The sequence below is a fragment of the Colletotrichum jinshuiense genome, chromosome 3 (genome assembly GCF_051148585.1).
Source record: "Colletotrichum jinshuiense chromosome 3, complete sequence".
NCBI classification, from domain to species: Eukaryota; Fungi; Ascomycota; class Sordariomycetes; order Glomerellales; family Glomerellaceae; genus Colletotrichum; species Colletotrichum jinshuiense.
This window is the reverse complement of record NC_139310.1, coordinates 827,669-848,121: the sequence shown is the minus strand read 5'-3', so window position 1 is coordinate 848,121 and position 20,453 is coordinate 827,669. Positions and strand designations below refer to the sequence as shown.

General features: G+C 56.5%; 7 protein-coding genes across 7 annotated transcripts; 6 read left to right on the top strand and 1 right to left on the bottom strand.

The window, feature by feature from the left end:
* Positions 1–1,450: 1,450 nt before the first annotated feature.
* EsH8_III_000245 (uncharacterized protein) lies at positions 1,451–3,280 on the top strand (the record flags this gene model as incomplete). Its single annotated transcript, XM_083261970.1, has 1 exon — positions 1,451–3,280. The coding sequence occupies one exon, from the start codon at positions 1,451–1,453 to the stop codon at positions 3,278–3,280; it is 1,830 nt and encodes a 609-aa protein (XP_083122457.1).
* A 735-nt stretch (positions 3,281–4,015) lies between these two features.
* EsH8_III_000244 (uncharacterized protein) lies at positions 4,016–5,620 on the top strand (the record flags this gene model as incomplete). The annotated part of the gene is made up of 2 exons (XM_083261969.1): positions 4,016–4,164; positions 4,234–5,620. 2 exons carry the CDS (start codon positions 4,016–4,018, stop codon positions 5,618–5,620), a joined length of 1,536 nt encoding a protein of 511 aa, XP_083122456.1.
* A 2,555-nt stretch (positions 5,621–8,175) lies between these two features.
* EsH8_III_000243 (platelet-activating factor acetylhydrolase) lies at positions 8,176–10,016 on the top strand (the record flags this gene model as incomplete). The annotated part of the gene is made up of 2 exons (XM_083261968.1): positions 8,176–8,507; positions 8,600–10,016. The coding sequence occupies 2 exons, from the start codon at positions 8,176–8,178 to the stop codon at positions 10,014–10,016; spliced, it is 1,749 nt and encodes a 582-aa protein (XP_083122455.1).
* A 766-nt stretch (positions 10,017–10,782) lies between these two features.
* On the top strand, positions 10,783–11,330 carry EsH8_III_000242 (uncharacterized protein; the record flags this gene model as incomplete). Its single annotated transcript, XM_083261967.1, has 2 exons — positions 10,783–10,791; positions 10,962–11,330. 2 exons carry the CDS (start codon positions 10,783–10,785, stop codon positions 11,328–11,330), a joined length of 378 nt encoding a protein of 125 aa, XP_083122454.1.
* A 1,085-nt stretch (positions 11,331–12,415) lies between these two features.
* On the top strand, positions 12,416–13,445 carry EsH8_III_000241 (zinc metalloprotease; the record flags this gene model as incomplete). The annotated part of the gene is made up of 3 exons (XM_083261966.1): positions 12,416–12,643; positions 12,746–13,308; positions 13,370–13,445. 3 exons carry the CDS (start codon positions 12,416–12,418, stop codon positions 13,443–13,445), a joined length of 867 nt encoding a protein of 288 aa, XP_083122453.1.
* Positions 13,446–14,409: 964 nt separating this feature from the next.
* EsH8_III_000240 (uncharacterized protein) lies at positions 14,410–14,910 on the bottom strand (the record flags this gene model as incomplete). The annotated part of the gene is made up of 1 exon (XM_083261965.1): positions 14,410–14,910. The coding sequence occupies one exon, from the start codon at positions 14,908–14,910 to the stop codon at positions 14,410–14,412; it is 501 nt and encodes a 166-aa protein (XP_083122452.1).
* Positions 14,911–18,990: 4,080 nt separating this feature from the next.
* On the top strand, positions 18,991–20,148 carry EsH8_III_000239 (uncharacterized protein; the record flags this gene model as incomplete). Its single annotated transcript, XM_083261964.1, has 1 exon — positions 18,991–20,148. The coding sequence occupies one exon, from the start codon at positions 18,991–18,993 to the stop codon at positions 20,146–20,148; it is 1,158 nt and encodes a 385-aa protein (XP_083122451.1).
* Positions 20,149–20,453: the final 305 nt, after the last annotated feature.

The following is a 20,453-nucleotide window of genomic DNA, read 5'->3' as shown; positions in this document are numbered from 1 at the left end:
GCGTATTCCATGGGCGTCATTTGCCAAAACTCGAGCGAGCTCCTCGTAGCCCATCTTTGCCCGCTCCAGGTCCGGGCCGGACTTAACCGGCCTTTACGGCAGCATCCGTGGTCACACGGCGCAAAGTCCATGACGGCATGTGGCATTCCCCCTCACACCACTTCCCAAATCAGACCAAACCGAACGTGCGATTTGGGGACTTTGAAGCGGCCCGGACCCGGACGGCTGCCTGCATTTATACGAGCAGAGGAAAGGCCTCGGAGACCCCTGCGGCTTTAACGTCCGCCGCTCCTTCGATGCGGGGGCGGGGGTCGGGGTCAGGGTCGGGGTTAATCTCCGGATCCGGTCGACGCACCCTGGGACGTGCGCTGGCCGCCTTGCCGCGGCGCTAAGCCGCCGTTCGTTTCTGGGGGTTGCATTTTTGTGAGTGTACGGAGTGGGAGGTGGTTTAATGCCGGGCCGTCGTGGTCGCGAGTGGGTATGGCTCGGCCGGGCTGAGCGGTGGCTGACGGGTACTTGAGGCGTATCCTTGGTGTACATACTACTTGCTTACTCCCTGCTATGTTGTAATTATAATGATATTCACGGCGGTTCAGAACACTTTAGCATTATGTGATATAGAACACATCTATGACGAAGGCGTGACTTGACGAGACGAGACGGGACATTGGAGGATCCTCTGGGATGTTCTTCTTCTATTATTCTTTCCCACGAGGATGTTTACTATTGGGTTCTAGAGCAAGTCGGCTTGCGCTGGTCATCCCATCTAAAATGGTGGCTGCATGGCTTGGAAAGCTTGTCAGCGGATCCTCCCGGTCACTTGACCGCACCCTTCACAACCTCCCTTTCGTCGGAGAGACATGACGACTGCATCTCGTAACCCCTTATTATGGCTGTATTGTAAGCGCAGCATAGGCAGCAGCTCGTGCTGTTGTGCGTATTCTTCCCGGGTTTATCTCCAAGGCTCGGAGGCAGCACTGCATCACATCCCACCAGCCAGATATACCTACCTAATCATAACGGGATCGTGAGGGCCGAGAGAGGGAAGCATGCACCGGGTCATCCCGTCGTATAATCCTTCAGGAGCTGCGAGTCGTGGAAAGACTCCCAGCCGCACTACGCTAGGAGAGACAGAGAGGCTGCCCAAGGCTACGTACGGGCGAGGCTGGTGATATGTCCGATATTGCCGGCACGCTTGTGGGTGAAGTCGTATCCCATGATGTCTATGATTAGCTTCAGTCGAATGGCTGATGCCACGGTTGCGTGTTGATGGGTTGATGGCATTATTAAAAGGGATCTTGGACGCCCCTCGACGAGAATCTCCTGGGACAGATACTCTTTATTCATCAAGGAAATCAATCTTGCTTACTGCTACAAGCATACAAATACACACACACACACACACACACACACAAACACACATCTTACTTATAGACAACCATCCACAACGATGACGACAAAGACGAAGCAGGAAACCCGCGTCCCGGTCGGCGACCTGGTCTCTTGGATCCCCTCGGTCCCGCCATTCGAGGGCGAAGAGAAGCTCGACGTAGCCGCCGAGGCCGCCACCTTTCTCTCGGCCCTGTCCGCGGCCGTCCGCGACGGGGACTGGGACGCCTTCGCCGACCTCTTCGCCGAGCGCTGCTATTGGCGCGACAGCCTGACGCTGACGTTCGACAAGCGCACGCTGCACGGCCGCGACAAGGTCGTCGCGGCGTGGAGGGCGCTGGCGGGGGCGCGCCGCCCGTCGGGCTTCTCGGCCGCCAAGGACGAAGACATGACCATGGACGCCGCGTGGGTGCGCATGGGCCCCGCGCTCGCCACGCTCGACGTGCCGTTCAGCTTCCGCACCGAGGCGCCCGCGACGCGGTGCATCGGCCAGGCGAAGCTCGTCCCGCGCGCCGGAGGCAAGGGGTGGGAGGTGTTCGTCCTCTCGACGGCCGTGGTGGAGCTCGAGAGCACCCCGTTCGGCCGGCAGCGGCTGCGGGACACGCCGCTCATCGAGGCGGAGCAGCGCGGACGGTCCCGCGCCCAGGGTCTCCCCCGCATCCGGCCGGGCGGCGTGCTGGACGCCGTGATTGTCGGCGGCAGCTGCAACGGCATCGCCAACGCAATCCGGCTGGACGCGGCGGGCGCCGACGTCGTCATGTTCGACATCGAGGACCGTCCCGGCGGCAACTGGTCCACCAAGCGCTACGAAAACGTCACGCTGCACCACCCGGCCGTCATGGTGCAGCTGCCGCGGTTCCCGGTGCCCGCGACGAAGGGAGAGGGCGACGGGGAGGCGTACCCGACGTTCCTCCCGGGTTCGGACCTCACGCGGTACTACTCGGCGGCGGTTGAGGCGCTCGCGTTGCCGTTCTTCGGAGGCGTCGAGGTCGTGCGGAACGCGTGGGACGAGGGGCGCGGGGTGTGGGACGTGACGGTGCGCGACACAGGCACGGGGGCGGAGGCGCGGCTCGAGGCGCGCAACCTGGTGCTCTCGACGGGGTTCCTGGTGTCCGGGGAGAACCCCAAGGTGCCGGCGATGGCGGGGCGGGCGGCGTTCGCGGGCCCCGTGCAGCACACGAGCGAGTACCGCAACCCGGCGGCGTACCGGGGCGGGCGCGCGGTGGTGGTCGGGTCGGGCAACTCGGCGCACGACGTGGCGGCGAACCTGGCGCTGGACCCGGAGGTGGTGAGCGTGACGATACTGCAGCGCAGCCCGACGGTGCTGTTCGACTTTGACGCGGTGGCGCCGGGGTTCACGATGCAGTACCAGGGCGACGTGCCCGTCGACACGGCCGACTTTTTGGCGGCGGAGCTGCCGACGGCGGTGATGCGGGACCTGGCGCGGGCGGGGCACAGGGCTATTATTGCGGCGAGCGGGGAGCGGTACGCGGCGCTCGAGGGGGCCGGGTACCTCGTCGACCGGGAGCCGTGCCTGATGTCGCGGCTGTACGAGGAGCGGGGGCGGTCGTTCTACATGGACCAGCCGGGCACGTTCAACCTGGTGTTCGCGGGGCGGATCAAGATCGCGCGGGGCGAGGCGCGTGGGTTCGTGGAGGGCGGTCTGGTGGTGGCGGACCGGGAGACGGGCGAGGAGCGGGTCGTCGAGGCCGACGGGGTCGTGCTCGCGACGGGGTACGAGGCCGTGGACCTGCCGGGGCGGTACGCGGACAGCGGGTTCGTCGACGCCGAGACGGCGGGCAAGCTGGTCAACGTGAGCCTGTTTGGGGTGGACGAGGAGGGCGAGGTGCCGGGCTTGATGACGGGTTCCGGACGTGAGTGTACACCGTGACTGAGAGCCTTCCTTTCCTCTACCTGCAGTGGTGGGTAGGGGGCAGGAAATTGGGTATTGAAGATGGCTGACTGAGAGTGTGACAGATCCCCATCTATACTTCTCCGGTATTGGCATGGCGAATTGCCGAACGAATGTGAGTGTTCCCTCTTCCCCCGAAGCGCGGCATAGTGAATGGCAGCCTGCTGACTTTGCGTTTTGCAGTCGAGGTTCACGGCCGTTCAGGTTTTGGCTGATGTCACTGGACAATTCCCCGAAAGATACACTCGCTCTTAGGGACGGTGGATGAGGATGTGAAAGTGGTATGTGAAGGAGGCGTGGCCAGCAGCGGCAGCCGAGGAGTAACAGCTCACAGAAGAGTGTGGCAGTGTCTATCTAGTTTCTATGTCACGGTTTGAAAGTATAGAATCTTGTTGTTTCATTGAGTTTTTGGAGGCCTGACAGATGCAATATAAAGAAACGTGCGACGCGCATATAAACGAACCCATCGTGAAGACGGCCGTTCGCGATGAAGAAAATGGCCGAGCTTGGCGGTGATCTTCGATGCAATGCTACTTACCCTTGATTTGTTGGGGGAGCCAGATCTTGGGGCGGATTTATTGTTAAGGAGGTTAACCCCAGGTGCTGGGTTCCCCTCACGTCCAGGGTCTGTCAAACTTTTGAACCCCTTCTCAACTACAACGTGCATATCAAGTAAGAGACAGAAGCCGTCTAGACTTGTCGGCATAAATCATCATGACTTCAAAGACGTTGCCCAAAATCGAGCGCACCACCATCGCGGGGTCCATCGACATACCCCGCATGCTCAACGGGCTCTGGCAACTCGCCGGCGGCCACGACCAGAACATTGATGTCTCCGCCGCGGCGGAAGCCATGGACCCTCTGTAAGACACCCGACTTAGATGTCAACAGACAAAATGAAGGAAAACCACGGGTTGCTGACATTTGGCAAGAATTGACGCCGGCCTCGACGGCTTCGACATGGCGGACCACTACGGCCCCGCCGAGCTGGTCATCGGGCAGCACAACCGCGCGTCCGGGCGCCCCATCGTGGCCTTCACCAAGTGGTGCCCGCCCGAGAACGGCGACCGATCCTTCAAAACGGCCGAGGCGGCCGTGGACCTCGCCCTCGAGAGGATGGGCCAGAAGCAGATCGCCCTTATGCAGTACCACGTCTGGGACTACACGGACGACACGTACCTGTGCAACCTCGCGCACCTGCGGGAGCTCCAGCGGCGGGGCAAGATTGCGCACATCGGGCTGACTAACGTGGACACGGCGCACCTGGAACTACTGGTGGACTCGGGCCATGCGATCGCGACCAACCAGGTGTCGTGCTCGGTCATCGACCGCCGGCTGGTCAGGGGCCGGATGGCGGGGGTATGCGCGGCGCACGGCGTCGGGGTGCTGGCGTACGGGACGCTGCTGGGCGGGTTCCTCAGCGAGAAGTGGGTGGGCGCGCCGGAGCCGACGGACAAGGAGGCAGAGGGCCTGAACTGGAGTCTGCGCAAGTACCTCCGCTTCATCCAGGCGGCCGGAGGCTGGGGTACGTTCCAGCACGTGCTAAGATGCGTCGCGGCGGTCGCGGAGAAGCACGGCGTGCCGGTGGCGGCGGTGGCGACGCGGTGGGTGCTCGACATACCTGTCGTCAAGGCCGTCATCGTCGGGGCACGGCTGACGGGGGAGAGCGGGAGGCATGCGGCCGGCACTGCGGCGGCGTTTGGGTTCTCGCTCGACGACGAGGACCGGGCGGCGATCACGGCGGCGCAGGAGGGGCTGCGGGACCTACCGGGCGACTGCGGCGACGAGTACCGGCGGCCGCCGTTCCTGACGGCGTCGGGGGACCTGAGCGACCACGTCGGGGCGAAGGACGATGAGAGGCGCAAGATTGAAGAGGCCGTCGCGGGCGGTGGGCGAGTCGAGTACCACTCCGAGAGCAAGTGGGAGCCGATCTGCGGCTACTCGCGGGCGGTGAGGGTGGGCGACACGATCCGGGTCTCGGGGACGACGGCCAACCCGCCGGCGGAGCTCCGGTCTCAGCTTGCGGTAGTTGGGGGGATGTCCGCTCGCTCGCAGGCCGTGGCGGCGCTCGACATCATAGAGCGGGCTGTGAAGCGTCTGGGAGGGACCATGTCGGACGTGGTTCGGACGAGGGTGATGATCCGACGGGAAGAGGACGTCATGGGGGTCTCGGAGGCTCACGGCTGGGTGTTCAACTGCCACGGGATATGGCCGGCCAACACGCTGACGACGGCCGGGCTCATTGGGAACAAGGTGCTGGTTGAGATTGAGGCGGAGGCCGAGATTGGCAGCGGCAGGTCTGTAGTGGCCATATGTTGAGCAGCTATTAAGTTGAGGTTATCGATCATCTCGGACGATTCCTATATGACAAACGAAAGCAGTAAATAAAGCAAGTAGCAACAAAGAATAGAATAAAATAAAATAAAATAAAGTAAAGTAAAGTAAAAGAGAAGCAACTAACATCCGAAAGGCACCTTCGGCAAAAAAAGAAAAATGAAAGGGACGAGACTCGAACTCGCGCGGGTTGCCCCACCAGGAAACAGATGTTAAGCTGACCTTAACCTGGCGCCATAACCAACTCGGCCACCCTTCCGTTGAAGGATCGATTGATCTTGTGTGCAAGGAGTGCCAAGTTGAGCCACTATGGATGGATGGGCGGATGGACTGAGGGAGGGGAACACTGCGAGAGAGAGAATTTTGCGACCGGGTTGTGGATGGACGTGGGGTAGAGAAGAGGGGGTTTCTGCGACGGGGCGGCGGGCGGGCGGGAGCAGGGGCCGGACCAGAGCGAGAAGCCAAATTTGGCGCATAACACACTAATTACTGCGGTGCGTGGGTGCTAAGCAGGCGCTATACGTGCTATGGGTGCTGTACGTATATACGATACGTAGAGTACGTACACTCGCACCAGAGAGTACGTACTCTACGTACTCTACGTACCGCCCACTGCGACGAGGGTGGGGGTGCGGCGGGTCGGAGCCCGGACGTGTCAGACGCCGGCAATGACGTTGTTCCCTGTCGGTGCCAGCAAAAAAAAAAAAAAAACTTTTTATTTTTATTTTTACCTGTTATTTTTTCTCACCGGGAAATTATCCAGCAATTTTGTCACAGAGTCTGGCCCTGCGTCGGCGCCCTCCCGTGCTCCTCGGCCGGCAGGGTCCGTCCCTGTCCTTTCGTCTTCTCGAGCTGTCGCTCTAACGCATGCTGTGGACCGCCTGAAGCCGATCGAGATCGAGATAACGATAAGACATCGACGACATCGTGAGGCTTCGCATGCAGCGTGTCTATGCGATGCGATGCGATGCGATGCCGTCAACCACGTCCACGGCCGGCTTTATGCGCCAGCGCAGAGACCACGTCGAAAAGGAGCGCCGTTTCTGTCTTGTCTGCGCCCCTGTCTGCATCTGTCCATCTCTGCCGTGGTTCTCTGCAGATTCCCCATGCATACCGTACCATGCGCACATATCGTCGGAGCAGCCGCAGCCACGTCCCACCCGCTTGTTCCTGAGCATCTCGGGCTGTCCGCAAGTGGGATGAATGGACGAAGCTACAGCCTTTGAGTGTTCCCAAAGCAGCGGCAAGAGACTATATTCTACTCTACACTCTACACTAGACCAGACCAGACTACACCGCGCTACAATCGCCTCACCTCGCCTCGCCTGTCCTCTTTCCCCTCACCTAGGCCCGTTTGGCTGACCGAAGCATCAAAAGTTTCGCGCACCACGTACAATGCAGCGAGCGTCCCATCCCATGTACGGCTCGCACGACTCGTACGCGTATATGACGTCTCCAGGCTCGGGCAAATAATTAATGGCCACACGACCACGTCGAATTGCTGCCGTGATTGGCTCCCGAGGGCTCGTTGCTAGCTTTTGGCTTTTTTTTTATCTAATTTTTCTGCATTAATTTTTCAGCCTCTTGCTCTCCCTCCCGCCATCTCGGTTTCTCTTTCACAGTCGCCCCCCCCTCCCCGAAATTACCTTTCTTTAAAAGGGGAACAAGGAGGGGTGTTCGTGCACCGTCCTCCATGAACACGGACGTGTGTCCGGTGACTTGTCTCTTGGCTTAACAGTAAATTCATCTGCTTCGCAGGGAACCCCACGGCATCGCTCCGATAGCATATCGTCTTGTCAAATTTGAGGCTGCCAGCAGGGAACGCTGCCCCGAGTTAATTGTCATCGAGTTTCGAAATCCCATTTGAGCCCTGCGCTTCTGGCGACTAATTCGCCCTCTTTCACTCGTCCATCTGTTCTGTCTCCCGCACACGACGCGCGCGCATCCCTTTTCTTTTCGCCTGGCCGCAGCCCATATCCATACATCAGCTGCCGGTTCTCGATTCCGTGGTCCAGCTTCGTCGCATGTCCCCCAACGTCCTCCCAAGCAGCAGTCCAAGTCCTCCCACCGGCGTCCCCCCTGCACCTCAGCGGCTTGATTGGCGCTGACGTCTCTCCCGCGTCTGCCCGCCCGCCTGCATTGATCTCGCATTGAGAGACGGGACCAAGTCGCATCGACGGAAACATTGGTCTAAAACACCATCGCGACACACGCACATCCGACCGCAAAAGCTTCCAATAAAGCATCATAGGACGACGTCTGGACAATTTGAAACCTCGTCCTTCTCCTCCTCGTCTCCTCCCTCCCCCCTCCTTCGTCTCCTCTTTGGCCACTCCGCCGGCGCATCTGTCCACGCGATTTGATCGATCCCGTCTGGTTTTTCCCCCCCTCCCCCCCGCTGCCTCCTCCCATCGTCGGCTTGCGCTTCGATTTATCACCTTGCACCCGCCGCAACGCAACGCACCGCACAGCTTCGCACAGCTTCGCACAGCTTCACACGATCATCCCACACACCGAGATACAGTCGAGCACCCGCAGACATGTCGCCCGCTGCGCAAGCGCCTTCGACGGCCGCCGAAAAGGTCGCGTCCTTCTTCTCCCGGCTGAGCCCCGTGCCGGCCTTCCCCGACTACACCGGCCCGTACAAGGTCGGCACCGTCGACATTGAGGTGCCCGTCTCCGAGTTGGAGTCGCCCAGCCCGACCCCCTACAGCGCCTCCGACATCCACACCGTCCAGTGCCGCGTCTTCTACCCCGCAACCCCCGAATCCCAGGGCAAGAGGATAAACTGGCTGCCCTCGCCCCAGCGCCAGCATGTCTCTGCATACACCCAGTTCATCGGCATCCGCCCAATGGTCGCCGATATTGTCTCGTAAGTCCACCCGCCCTCCCCCGAGCCCTTCCGTCCCTTGTCCCTGGTCCTCGAGCCTTCAAACCCGTGCTGACAACCCGTCGCAAACACAGCTTCCTCCCCCGACACCTCCACTACACCACCATCCCCGTCCACAAGAACGCCGAGATCCTCGAACCCGATACCCCGAACCGGCGATGGCCCACCATGATCTTCTCCCACGGCCTCGGCGGCAACCGCAACACCTACTCCCACCTCGCCGGCAACCTCGCCTCCCACGGCATCGTCGTCATCTGCCCCGAGCACCGTGACGGCAGCGCCGTAGCATCCTTCGTGCGCATCCCCGGCAAGCAGGACCAGTACTTCGTCCGCAACACCCGCCACTACATCCCCTACGCCCGCATCGATCACGACGCCCGCCCCGAGATCTACGAGGCCCGCGAGGACCAGCTGCGCATCCGCCTGTGGGAGCTTGGCCTGATACACGTCATCGCCCTGAACATGGACCTGGGCCTGGCCATGTCCAACCTCAACAAGTCCACCCCCAGCCTGACACAGTTCAAGAACAAGCTCCACGTCCACGAGCCCGGATGCATCATCTTCGGCGGCCACAGCTTCGGCTCCGCCTCCATTGTCCAGTTCCTCAAGTCCACCTACTACGCAGAGACTTCGGCCCTCGCCCACGTCCAGAAGCCCCTCTTCACCCCGCGCAGGGACTCGTCGCTGTGCGACCAGGTCACCGAGAAGAACGTCACCCTGCTCTGCGACATGTGGTGCTTCCCGCTGCTCGCCCCGGGCTCCGCCGCCCTCTTCGACCTTCCCCTCCCGGCCTACGCAGACACCCCCGCCGCCCCCGGCGGCAACGCCATCCTCGCCGTCGAGTCCGACGCCTTCTACAAGTGGACTGACCACCTCCACGTCACCGCCCGCGTCCTCTCGCCCAAGCCCTCCGCCAGCGTCATCACCCCCGACGTCTTCCGCCGCAGCGGCGTGCGCCTCGCCGAGCCCAACTTCTTCTACGTCGAGAAGTCGGCCCACCTCAACCAGTCCGACTTCGGCATCCTCTTCCCCTGGCTGACCAAGAAGATCTTCAACTCGGACGAGCCCGAGCGCGCCCTGCGCCTCAACCTGCGCGCCCAGCTGCAGCTGCTGCGCGCCAACGGCGTGCCCGTCGCCCGCACCTGGATCGGCGACCTGGTCGACGGCACCGGCTCCGGCAAGATGGGCATCGCCGGCGACGAGGACGCCGACAACGGGCCCGACGACGGCCTCATGGACGACAAGGCCATCTTCGACCGCGGCGACAACAAGGTGCGCTACTGGAAGGCCATCGACCTCATCGGCATGGGCCAGCCTGACGAGGTCCCGGCGGACGCGGCGACCACGACAGCCGGCGCCGCGGGCGCGTCTGGAGCTGTCAACGCCCAGGTCGCCGCCGCCGAGCAGACGGACCGCAACATGGCCGACGAGCTCGAGCCGCTGCAGGCCGTCGCGAGCGCCGCGCAGATCCAGGCGACGGTGCGGTCATGACGCCTGTGACGCGGCGTGGCTTTCTCCTCTTTCTCTTCTCCCCTCTTTTTTCACATTTTTTGTTCCAGACAACAACATCACCGACAAGATGCATCACGAGATTGGGCCGGAGTTAAAATTGGTTTCTTCTTTGGTTGCGCGTGCTTTTTTAAAAACTCCAGGGTAAAGCGTTATCAGCATTGCGTGTGTACATCTTCAGAGCCGGGAAGACATATACCAAACAAAGTCTCCCTCCCCAACCCCCATAATTGTACATAAGCACAATTTTCTTTCTGTTCTCGTTGTCTCCAGACATGTATTTCATGCGTGTGTGTGCGCGCACGAGGGAACCGCGGCGCGGAGCGATCCGGGGTGGTGTGCGCCTATCTTTTTTTTTAATCTACACTAAAGATGAACGAATACAAATTCTCCTCAAACGAAATCGACCATTATGCTTCCTTTGCCCCGCTCATGCCATACTCCTAGCTTGACTTCACATGTCTGTGTTTTCACCCGCATGAGCAGATCTGCGCTGTTAAAAAAAGGGGTCATGACGGAGACCCCCGATCTGATCTCTGATTCCACGCCGCGGCCGCATCGGCTTGTAAGTCATGCACGTCATTGAAAATCAAGGCGTCAAAGACGACGCCATGGGACCGTTCTGCAGCGGCACTTGTGCGACACGGGGGAAACAACTTAAAATGAAGGGTGTTTCCTCTGCAGAACATGTGTGAGTGCTTTCTTTTTTTCCGTAGAAGAGTTCCGTAGAATTCAAGCAGAATACACAATGGCACCCGTAAGTCTAGTCCGGGCTCAGAACAGTCGCAAGATATACACACATCTTCGCAGCTGGATTCTTTCGAATACTCTCGCCAATGAAAAGAATCAATGAAACAAATCACATTCATTGAATATGCACATTTACATGGTGGTCTACCGCAGCTAACACTCGCGCAGCAAAAACAGCCCGAACGCCTCAAGCACGTCGCCGAAAAGGCCACCTCCAACAACCCCTCCCAGCTGGGCGACCCCGTGTCGCTCAAGGCCGAGGTCTCTCGCACGGTGCCGACGGATGACGAGCAAGGAGCCGCGGGGCCGGGGGGCACATCGCCATCGCGCAGTTCGCCGAAGGGAGGCGCCGCGGGGGCCAGGAACTCGGACGGCTCGCCCGTGCAGGGCCGGGAGAAGAAGCGGCTGAAGCAGGTCGCCGAGGAGAACATGGAGGTCGGCAACCTCTCGCAGCTCGGGGACCCGGTCAGCCTGAAGGCGGAAACGAGTGACACGGAGCCCGGGGGCGAGGCGGATGGGCAGAGGAGGGAGCGGTCGAAGCTTTGAGAGATGATTGGGAGGCGTTTATACTGCTGGCATACTCAGCTAATATTGAAGATAAACTGTTTCGTTACATCTATGAGATGCTTCTTTGCCCTCGTCAATCCCGTTTTCCGGGCCGCCCCGGATTGACTCCCGGCGCCGGCTCTCCGGTCTCGCGCCGATTCCCCGGGTTCCTCAAGTCGTACAAGTCAAAGCTGCCGCACCGCGCCTCAATTGCCTCTGGTAACCGGGCCAGTCGATTGAAGCCTTTTGCCCTCCCCTCGGGGTCGTCTTTCGCCGAGTCATGGGGCCTGGTTCCTTGGCGGCCCGGGATTCATCATGCGAAAACCCGGCATTGGCGTGGGCGGCATCGAAAGAGGAAGCTCGGATGGCACTTCTGGGGACGATCACGTCGAAGCAATAACGCCCGTCCAGGATTAGAAGCAACTGTATTTGCGGTAGATAAACAGCTGAGGTTCATTCCATCTATTTTATTTTTTATTTTTGGGGGGTTTCTTTTGGCGGGGGCGCATTCGCGGAAACCAACACGTTCGCAGAACTCTGGCTCCCGCAGCAGATTCTCTCATTCCAACAACATTTGTTGTTTGTCCGCAATCGCCGCAGCAGCATCTCGCCCGCCGTCGCAACGCGCTTTTAAATGGCATTTGCATCCCCCTGGCTTCTCTTCCAAGCGGCAATGGCACGGCACGCGAGAAATACGAGCAGAACGGTCGCCTCATGCGCGCCGACTCGGGAAGGTGTCTCATTTCGGCAGTTCAATGGGGATCCTTGCTTCCCCGAGCACCCAGCGTCGCCACGGCGGTGGAGTTCTTCGCGGTTTAAACTGTCCGCCAAGCTCCCAAGGCCTCGTGTTCACGATGCCTCCCATATTGGCATCTTATCGTGCCTGTCTGCCGTCATGCTTGCCCCCCGGGGACGTTCCTGCATATATAGCATCGGACGGCACCGCAACGACGCCAATGTGCGGAAGGGAGATGTCTTGACCTACGCCCTCTCACTCACTTGCACACCTGCTGCTCAGCTAGAGTCTGGTCCCGGACCCAATTCAAGTCCTTCACACACACGGCCGGCTCCCCGGGAAATAAAAGATGCTGTCGCGCGTCGCCGCAGCGTTGCTGCTCTCCTTCGGAGCGTCGTCGGCGCTGGCGAGGCTCCAGTGCGTCAACGACGACCTGGTCGCGACCGAGATGCCCAGCTTCAACCTCCCGGCGTACGTCAAACGACAAGATGCCGCTAAGCCGGTCGACGTGTACTTTCACGTCACCAGCACCGTGGCCAACAAGGACAGGATCACCGACGCCATCGTCGACGCTCAGGTAGGCGGCGTCCCCCTCCCCGCTCTCCTCCCCTTCACCTATAACGCAATCCGGAAAGAAGAAGAAAAAAAGTATCAGAACTGCCGTTGACAAATTGCCCAGTTCGAGGTCCTGCACTCGACCTTCCTCCGCCACGGCTTCGAGCTGAGCCTCGTCAACGTCTCGCGCATCGTCGACGACGTGCTCGGCAAGGGCTTCTACGACACCTCGGGCATCGGCATCCCCGACTGGGACGGCTACATCGCCTGGCGCACGGCCACGCGCCGCGGCGGCTACGACGCGCTCAACGTCTACTTCTTCTCGGACCTGCAGGAGAGCATCGGCGGGCAGTGCGCCCTCGCCGGCGTCGTCCAGGACGGCAGCCAGCAGTTCTACACGGACGGGTGCTGGGTCAACGGCGACACCATGCCCGGCCTGAGCCCGCGCAGCGCCGGCAACGCCACCGCCCCGAACAAGGGCCACATCGCCGTCCACGAGATCGGCCACTGGTTCGGCCTGCTGCACACCTTCCACGGCCGCACCTGCGACGCCATCAACGACCAGGTCGCCGACACCCCCGCCCAGTCCGGCGGCAGCTCCGGGTGCCCCGTCGGCAGGGACTCGTGCCCCGGCTCGCCCGGCCTGGACCCCATCCACAACTTCATGGACTACTCGGACGACTCCTGGTGAGTTTGAGGCCCCGTTTGCTGTATTCGGTTGATGTGTGGTTACTGACGCGCGTTGTAGCACCACTGAGTTCACCCCTGGGCAGGAGCAGCGCATGCACCAGCAGTTCGACGTCTACAGGAGGTGGCAGGGCTAGATTTGGGGAAGAACGCTGATATGTTTAGTGACACTGCTAGTCCTCTGCCACAATTGCAATGGCCCAACGCGGAACTATGATCAACGTATATGAGGCTGTAAATATGCATGACCGATAATTTAAACAGGTTCATGATCGATATAGTTAGTTGCACATATTACAAAATCCGGATCAGGTTAAAACCATAGTAAATACCCCCCTTGTAACTCCAGTCTGTCAACATTCGTCAGTATATCTCCGTCAGAAGTGCCAGGGGAGCTATGCATCCGTCAAACCCGGAAAGACAGCTTTCTGCGGTCTCGCTGGTGGCCCACAAAGGAATGCTGCACTGTCAGCCGAAGGCGAGAAGAGACTCTCCCAGAGAATGGTTCCATTGACATCCCCTCTCAGCCCTTGCTAGTCGTCCCCAGGATATCGGAGAATACGCATGGCCTTCAGTTGCTTACTTATCCTACTCATGAACCTGTCGATTTTGGTTCAAAGCAGGACAACGTGTCGGCAGGTGCCCATTCCGTGGGCGGGTTGGTGATTAGGGAGCCAAAAGGTGTGTGAAAAAAGTGACATTTGAAAATCCTTCCCTTTCAATGAGCTTGGCTAGAACTCACATGTGCTTTTTTAGAACCCGTTCTTCGTCTCCTGGTGTACTCAGCCCGCGTACGCCATGACAGGTGCATTTCCGCTATAGCGCCAGGCTACGATGTCTCCAATGTTGTATCATACATAGCTTTACTATTATCATGATACATGATGCTCAATAACCCATCAACGTTATATGTCACTAATCTATTCGGGTTGTTCAGGCCTGCTATATATACAAGAAGTATGACATTCAACACGAGGAAGCAGAGCAATCAATGTACAACAGTTTCAAGTATACGTTTAGATTTCTCTACAGAATCTGTAGCTAGGAGCGCATTTCAGTGCCTATATACTTTTTGGGTTTGCGAACCGCGCCGCAGCAGTCTTAGATACCATCTGCGGTGCACGCAAACTGGTAGCTCACCGAGCCGCCGTAGGCCTCGGTGCATGCTCCGTACTGAGCGCCGGACTTGGGCACCTGGACGCACTTCTGAATCTCCTTGTTGGTTTTTCCGTCAACCACGGCGGTGACAACAGGTCCGGCAGTGAGGCCGACGCTGTCATCCTCGCACGCCAGCTCAAGGTTGTAATAAGTGGTGCCGGTGGCGTCGTCGGTGATGTTGAAGGGGTTGCGGCAGACGGGCTTAACAGGGTTGGTATTGTAGTAATAGTTGTAAGCCGCGACCGAGGTCCAGGTTGCGGTGCCGTTGAGAGCGCCGTGCGAGTCGCAGACCTTGGTGACTTCCTCGGTGGTTGTCGGCGTGAAAGGGGACCAAGCGATGAAGCTCAGTTCCCACTTGGTGGTGTAGGTCCCCAGGTTGATTGGGGGGTACGTGGCTGAGGCAACAGCCACGAGAGAAGCGCTGAGGACGGTAGAAAGTTGCATTTTGGTGTTTGCGGTGTTGGAAGATGGATGTTATTAAGATGGATGATATTAAGATGGTGAATTGTGTGATGTGATTGATATTTCGAAAATGAATGTCCGTTGTGAAGACTATATACTTTTTGGAATATCTAGAAAGCTGTGATCTACAACATCTATGATCTACGCACTCGAACATTGATAGTAGTGACGTGAATAGGACCCAGGGTCCCAGAGCAGCCATTCCCTGTTCCAACCCATAACTCGCGGTTGTTACTCCGCTATCTCGTATAGAATATTCTCCGTAGATTCCGCAGAAGCACGGCCGGGAACTTGACTACGGAGCAATACGAACAAAAGTTTCCTCGGAGTTTACAATTAGGAAAGTATTTAGGGGTTGTGGAAAATTGTGGGGACGCGGGTAAGAGAACTGCCGCCGGCTGAAGATGCCGTATCCCATGTTAAGCCTCGCGCATAGAATACAATTTCCTTGGTATGGCCCGGCCTTTCCGACGTCCCGAACTGCTAAATATTGTACGGCGCCTTGAAAACCTCAGCATAGTCTAGCCGATATACAATAAAGGGAATATATTGGGAAGACTCCAGTTCCGCTAAAATGCTACGAACCCCGATTTTCACTATTGTCACAGACGGGAATGCCTTTGGCACATTTGATTCGGTGTCATCTTACGAAACGTGATCAGAATCAACAGACGGACTACGCTAACCGTACCTGCCACGTCGCTAATGTACAATGCTAAGATGTTGGACAAGGAGCACCGATTCAAAACAAATGGTTAGGTCGACAGTGGCTTGGGTTGAGGCAGTTAGGGTACGATTCGGCCATTTCACCTTCACTTCAGCGAATACAACGGGATAAACACACCGAGGTAACGCAGTTAGGTGGTAGAAGTTGAAGTTCGTAGGTGAAGCGGGACCATCCGATGCCGCAGGCCTGTACACCTCAGCTCTTGTGGGATCAGATGAACGCTGTAGGCAAAGGAAGTTATGACGGCTTTGATCGATCCGACGAAATCACATCTTGAGAAATACTTGTGGGTCACAGTTTGACACGTAGTAGACACAAAAGTGGGAATCTGAGATTTTGCAGACTGTGTAAGATGCAATAAAGCGGCTGCCAAGAGGTACCGATGGCATGACGAGTGCCAGGACAAGCATGGCTGATACTCCAGGTCCTGCAATCATATTTTCCTTACAGAGATATCTACTTGGAGTCTACAATACTTCGGCTTTACCAGGGCTATCTGCACGAAAATGGCTATAGGTGATGTTTGGCTATTGGTGACAGCGGGGTCGCGTAACTTATGGCCGCCGCTATGAATCTCGTAGATCACTTGCAATCTATTACTTTGCCTAAAACGATCGTGGATGGATTTATGGTATGTTGCAATATTCCGATGCTACATATAGACAGACGTACTGCACGATACATAAAGAGGTTGCCCTTAAGCCAGGAGACGTTTTAAGCAGTCATTTTTGGTAAAAGGAGGCTGGATTAGGTAAGAATCCAACTCCTGTTATACGTCAACAAATTAACTACAAGTACCGTGTGCCTAAAGATAGAATATGGGTTTTAGACGTACCTGTTATATGCACCTTTTTTCGAGTGGGGATGGATGTGCCGGGAGCCACTGCTCTTAATGCGGGCTGTCGTCCTTGACTTAAATTAAACAACGCCTAACTCTTCTACTAGCTATTACCTGCCTGCATTTAATACATGCTTCGATGTGCAGTTCAAGACGACCTGGTTCTCAACATTTAGCCGCTAGAATTCTATTTTGATATAAGATGCCTGGCTGCCTGGCACAGTCGGGTGGTAGGGGTGGTTGATGAAATGGAGTCGTAGGCACACACCCAGGCAATGTACATCGTACTCTCCATAGAAAGTCGTATCCGGACATACTGGTACGGGGGTTTCCATGCAAGTCTCATGATCCACAAGTGGCCATGGAGCTGCCTTGCACACGGGACATCTGGTGTATTCGACAGGCTCACCGCCGCTCACCCTGTGCATTCGGGCTTCCCGGGTCGCACAACCTTAGGGCGGCGGGTGATCCGGCAGCACCCGAACGGCAAACGTCAGGATTGAAAGGAATTCGGAGGCAAGGAAATCAAATCCCGGCCCGGCTTTCAGGGAAGTCAGCGTGCGAGAGTCGCGGGTGATTTAGCCGCTAACGTGCCCGGCTTCGAAATCAAGAAAGTCATTGCCTACACCGAGCGTGTCGGAGGTGGACTAGCCATTAGCAAACGATTTAAAAGCGAGGAAGATATTACGGTTAGATATCCGGAAGTAGCGTTTTCTGCTAACAGAGCGCTGGGACCAATACTCGCAACAATAGTTGTATGTGCTGTGGTTCGTACTGATAGATCTAGTCTTAAGAGTGTTCAGTGAATAGTTATATTTAAAAAGGGTATATAGTAGTAGTTTACTAATGAAGGATATTGAGAGTCATGTGATACTGAAACACAAATTGCTTGCTGTTGAAGAGCTACGGAAGGTTTCCTGAAAGCTTCTCAGGCATAGTCTATACACAGGTCCTGTCCCTTAAGGACTGATGTCACTTTCTCGACCCATGGTGTTGGAGCGAACTTGGCCATTTCGCTCCAGCGCCTTGGAGCGAGATTGAGATGTTGCTCCTAACCTGATTGGCTAAAAGACGCATTTCCTTTTGCATCGTTCTTCCGTTCCGTTCTCGGTTCTGCCATAGGCCTGCGTACTTGAATGTCTGCTCACCCTGCTTCCCGAGCTGGTGGGTCTTTGTTCAGGCTGCGTCAGTAATCAGCCGATTTGGGTCGTAACTGGCGCCTCCTTGTTCACTGTGCCTTACGGGTAGTAACAATCACAGCTGCTTCTCTGTGTTTTTAAATTTATCTCAAAGTAGTACTAGACGTACAGAATATGATCCGCTCCGATAGATAAGTGATTCTGGAAACAATGTGCCTGTTAGACAATGAGATAAAATTATCAAAAAGTAATCTGCGATCGTGTTGATTTGCCCATGTATCATCCGGTAGGTCTTGGTCTTCAAAGCAGACATAGATCCGAAATTCGGTAATTAAAACCAGCAAAGAAGTCGTCATTTCCCTTCCGTAGCACTGCATAGTGGAGACCTTATGATCACACGTGGTTCGGGAGGACGCGTTGCCCGCTGCACAGTTTACAGACTTGTGGAGGTGGTCCAAATGTCCTAACCAATTTACTTAGCAGTCATCTGTATCTCTATTGTCCAGCGACTACAGTTTTGTGTTTATTTTCCGAACGTAGGCTTTGTTAATTTATCTGGATGAGGCATTGTGCTCAGCATATTACTACGGCCGAACATCGACGAGTTGAAGTGTGCAGGGGTTTGCTGTACATCAGGCCACCAACCAATGTCAACCGGGCCGCGCCCTCCCGGCGAACAAGATCGATATCAGATCACATACCATGTGCACGAGTCAGTAGAATTTGTGACAGCGGAATGCATTCCTTATCTTTAGTAGAGAGGACCATGCGGCTGAGATGCATCCTGCCCGCCGCACCTTGGCAGAGCCACATGGCAACCGATGTAGACAGGCCATTTCCCACCCAAAGCAGTCAATTCAACTCCCAATCCAGGCAATAGCGAGTCAAGTCGTGCATCTCTGCGGTCCAAATACCCAAAAACAAAATGCCGCCGATGAACGTTGCAAGTCACCCGGCGACATCCTCGTAAGGAGGTCTTCAAAAGTGTGGGTTGTTTTTTGTTTGCTTGTATTGTCCGCTAAACAATGGTGTTTGTTTGCATTGTTCGTTAAACAATACATACAAACAAGCAAACAGACCACGCTTGGAAGACCTCCGTACAAGGGTGTTGTCGGGTGGCTTGCGACGTTCCAAAGTACGGTATTCCCGCGCGCGGCATCCAAAATCGGCAGGTTAAGATTGTAGGAGGTTTTTCTGCAAGTCAATGAAAAAGGATATATGTTCTACAGAAAACTCTCAAGTCAAAATACATCGCCCCCGTGTGAAGTTAACTCAAGTACTGTCTTCCTAGCACTTTCTCTCTTTGAATCCATCACCTTCATACTGCATCTACCAACCGACCTGCAAAACAGTCCACCATGGAGCTGCGTCTGCTGGGGGCCGTCTTAATCCCTCTCATAATCACTGCCTCGGCGTCCCCAAGCCCTCGCCAAACGAGTAGCAGCCTCCTCGTTGATGTGGCCCCTGAATTTCTCCGTCCCTACGTCTTGCCTAAGTTTAAGGGCCGCGCAATCAAATTGACGCAGTCCGACATCATCCGCTTCGCCATCACCAAAAGCTCCTCTGATGGAGCGTTCTCCATGGTCCAACACAGTGGCAAGTCATCGGCTTGGACCGCAGCCCGGCCACACACACATGAGCGTACACATGAGCACTTCTACTGTACTCGTGGGCGTGTCGAACTCTGGGCACAGAAGAACGTTACAAATTCCAGTCACGAAGCTCGGGTTGCCTCTTGGGGCGACTACGGCAACGCACCACCCGGCGCTATCCACACGTTCCAGCTCATTGACCCCGATAGTCAGCTGAACCACATCTTTCACCCTGCCGGGTTCGAAGATTTGTTCATTGATCACAGTCTGGGGGAATATGACTCCCTAGTCGGCGCTCCTTACGTGCCGATATCGGCTGATCCAGACCCATTTGGACCACTCACCCCAGAGGTGGATGCTCAACTTCGGGCCCTGGATCTCATAGCTGCTACTGCTGAAGAATACATACCAAGGCGAGACATGATCAATGGAACCGCCAGCGACAGCAACCTCCCCTGGCATGATGGATCAAACACCATCCCAGAAGATTCGACGGAGCCATACTTCATTGCCAACAATTATGGTCCGGCGTTCCTAAATACTGAAGCTGGCTACAAAGTCATTCAGCCTTTGGTAACTTCTGCGCAAACCGACGGCAACTTCACGATGGGCACTCTGATCATGTCTCCGAAACTTGAAAACGAAACAGCCTCTACTGCCACTCTACCTCACCATTTTGGCCTAGAACTTCAAGAGGGCCAACTTGTGTTGTCGATTGACGGTTACGATACTGTGAGTCTCCTACAAGGAGACGTCGCCTTCATCCCTGCCCAGACAACATTTTCCTACCATGCCACTGTCCCCCTCACTAAGCTTATGTATATGAATGGTGGAGGCAATGGACTGGATGATGTACTCCTGAAGAAAAGCATTCCGTGGAACTTTCCCTCTTACCCTACCTACGCGGGCTTCGAGTCGGGCTAGTTGAGAAGCTACGAGGGGTCCTAACTCTGAGCAAGAGATGGTGCTGAGAAGAGTTGAATGTTTGACAGCATCACTTACATCTTGATTATTCAATTTAATTTTTAACAAACGTTTTCGCAGTCGGCAACATTGTCTTTGAATGGCAAGAATACGCATGCACTATTATTTGAACCTCCAATGTCTGTAGTTTTGGTATCAGGTAATGTGATGATGTACGTCGCTCTTTGAGAATTAAATACCGTTATCTTGGATTAGTCATGAATAAACAAGAATAAGAAATTGGAGATACTCCATATGATGTGTAA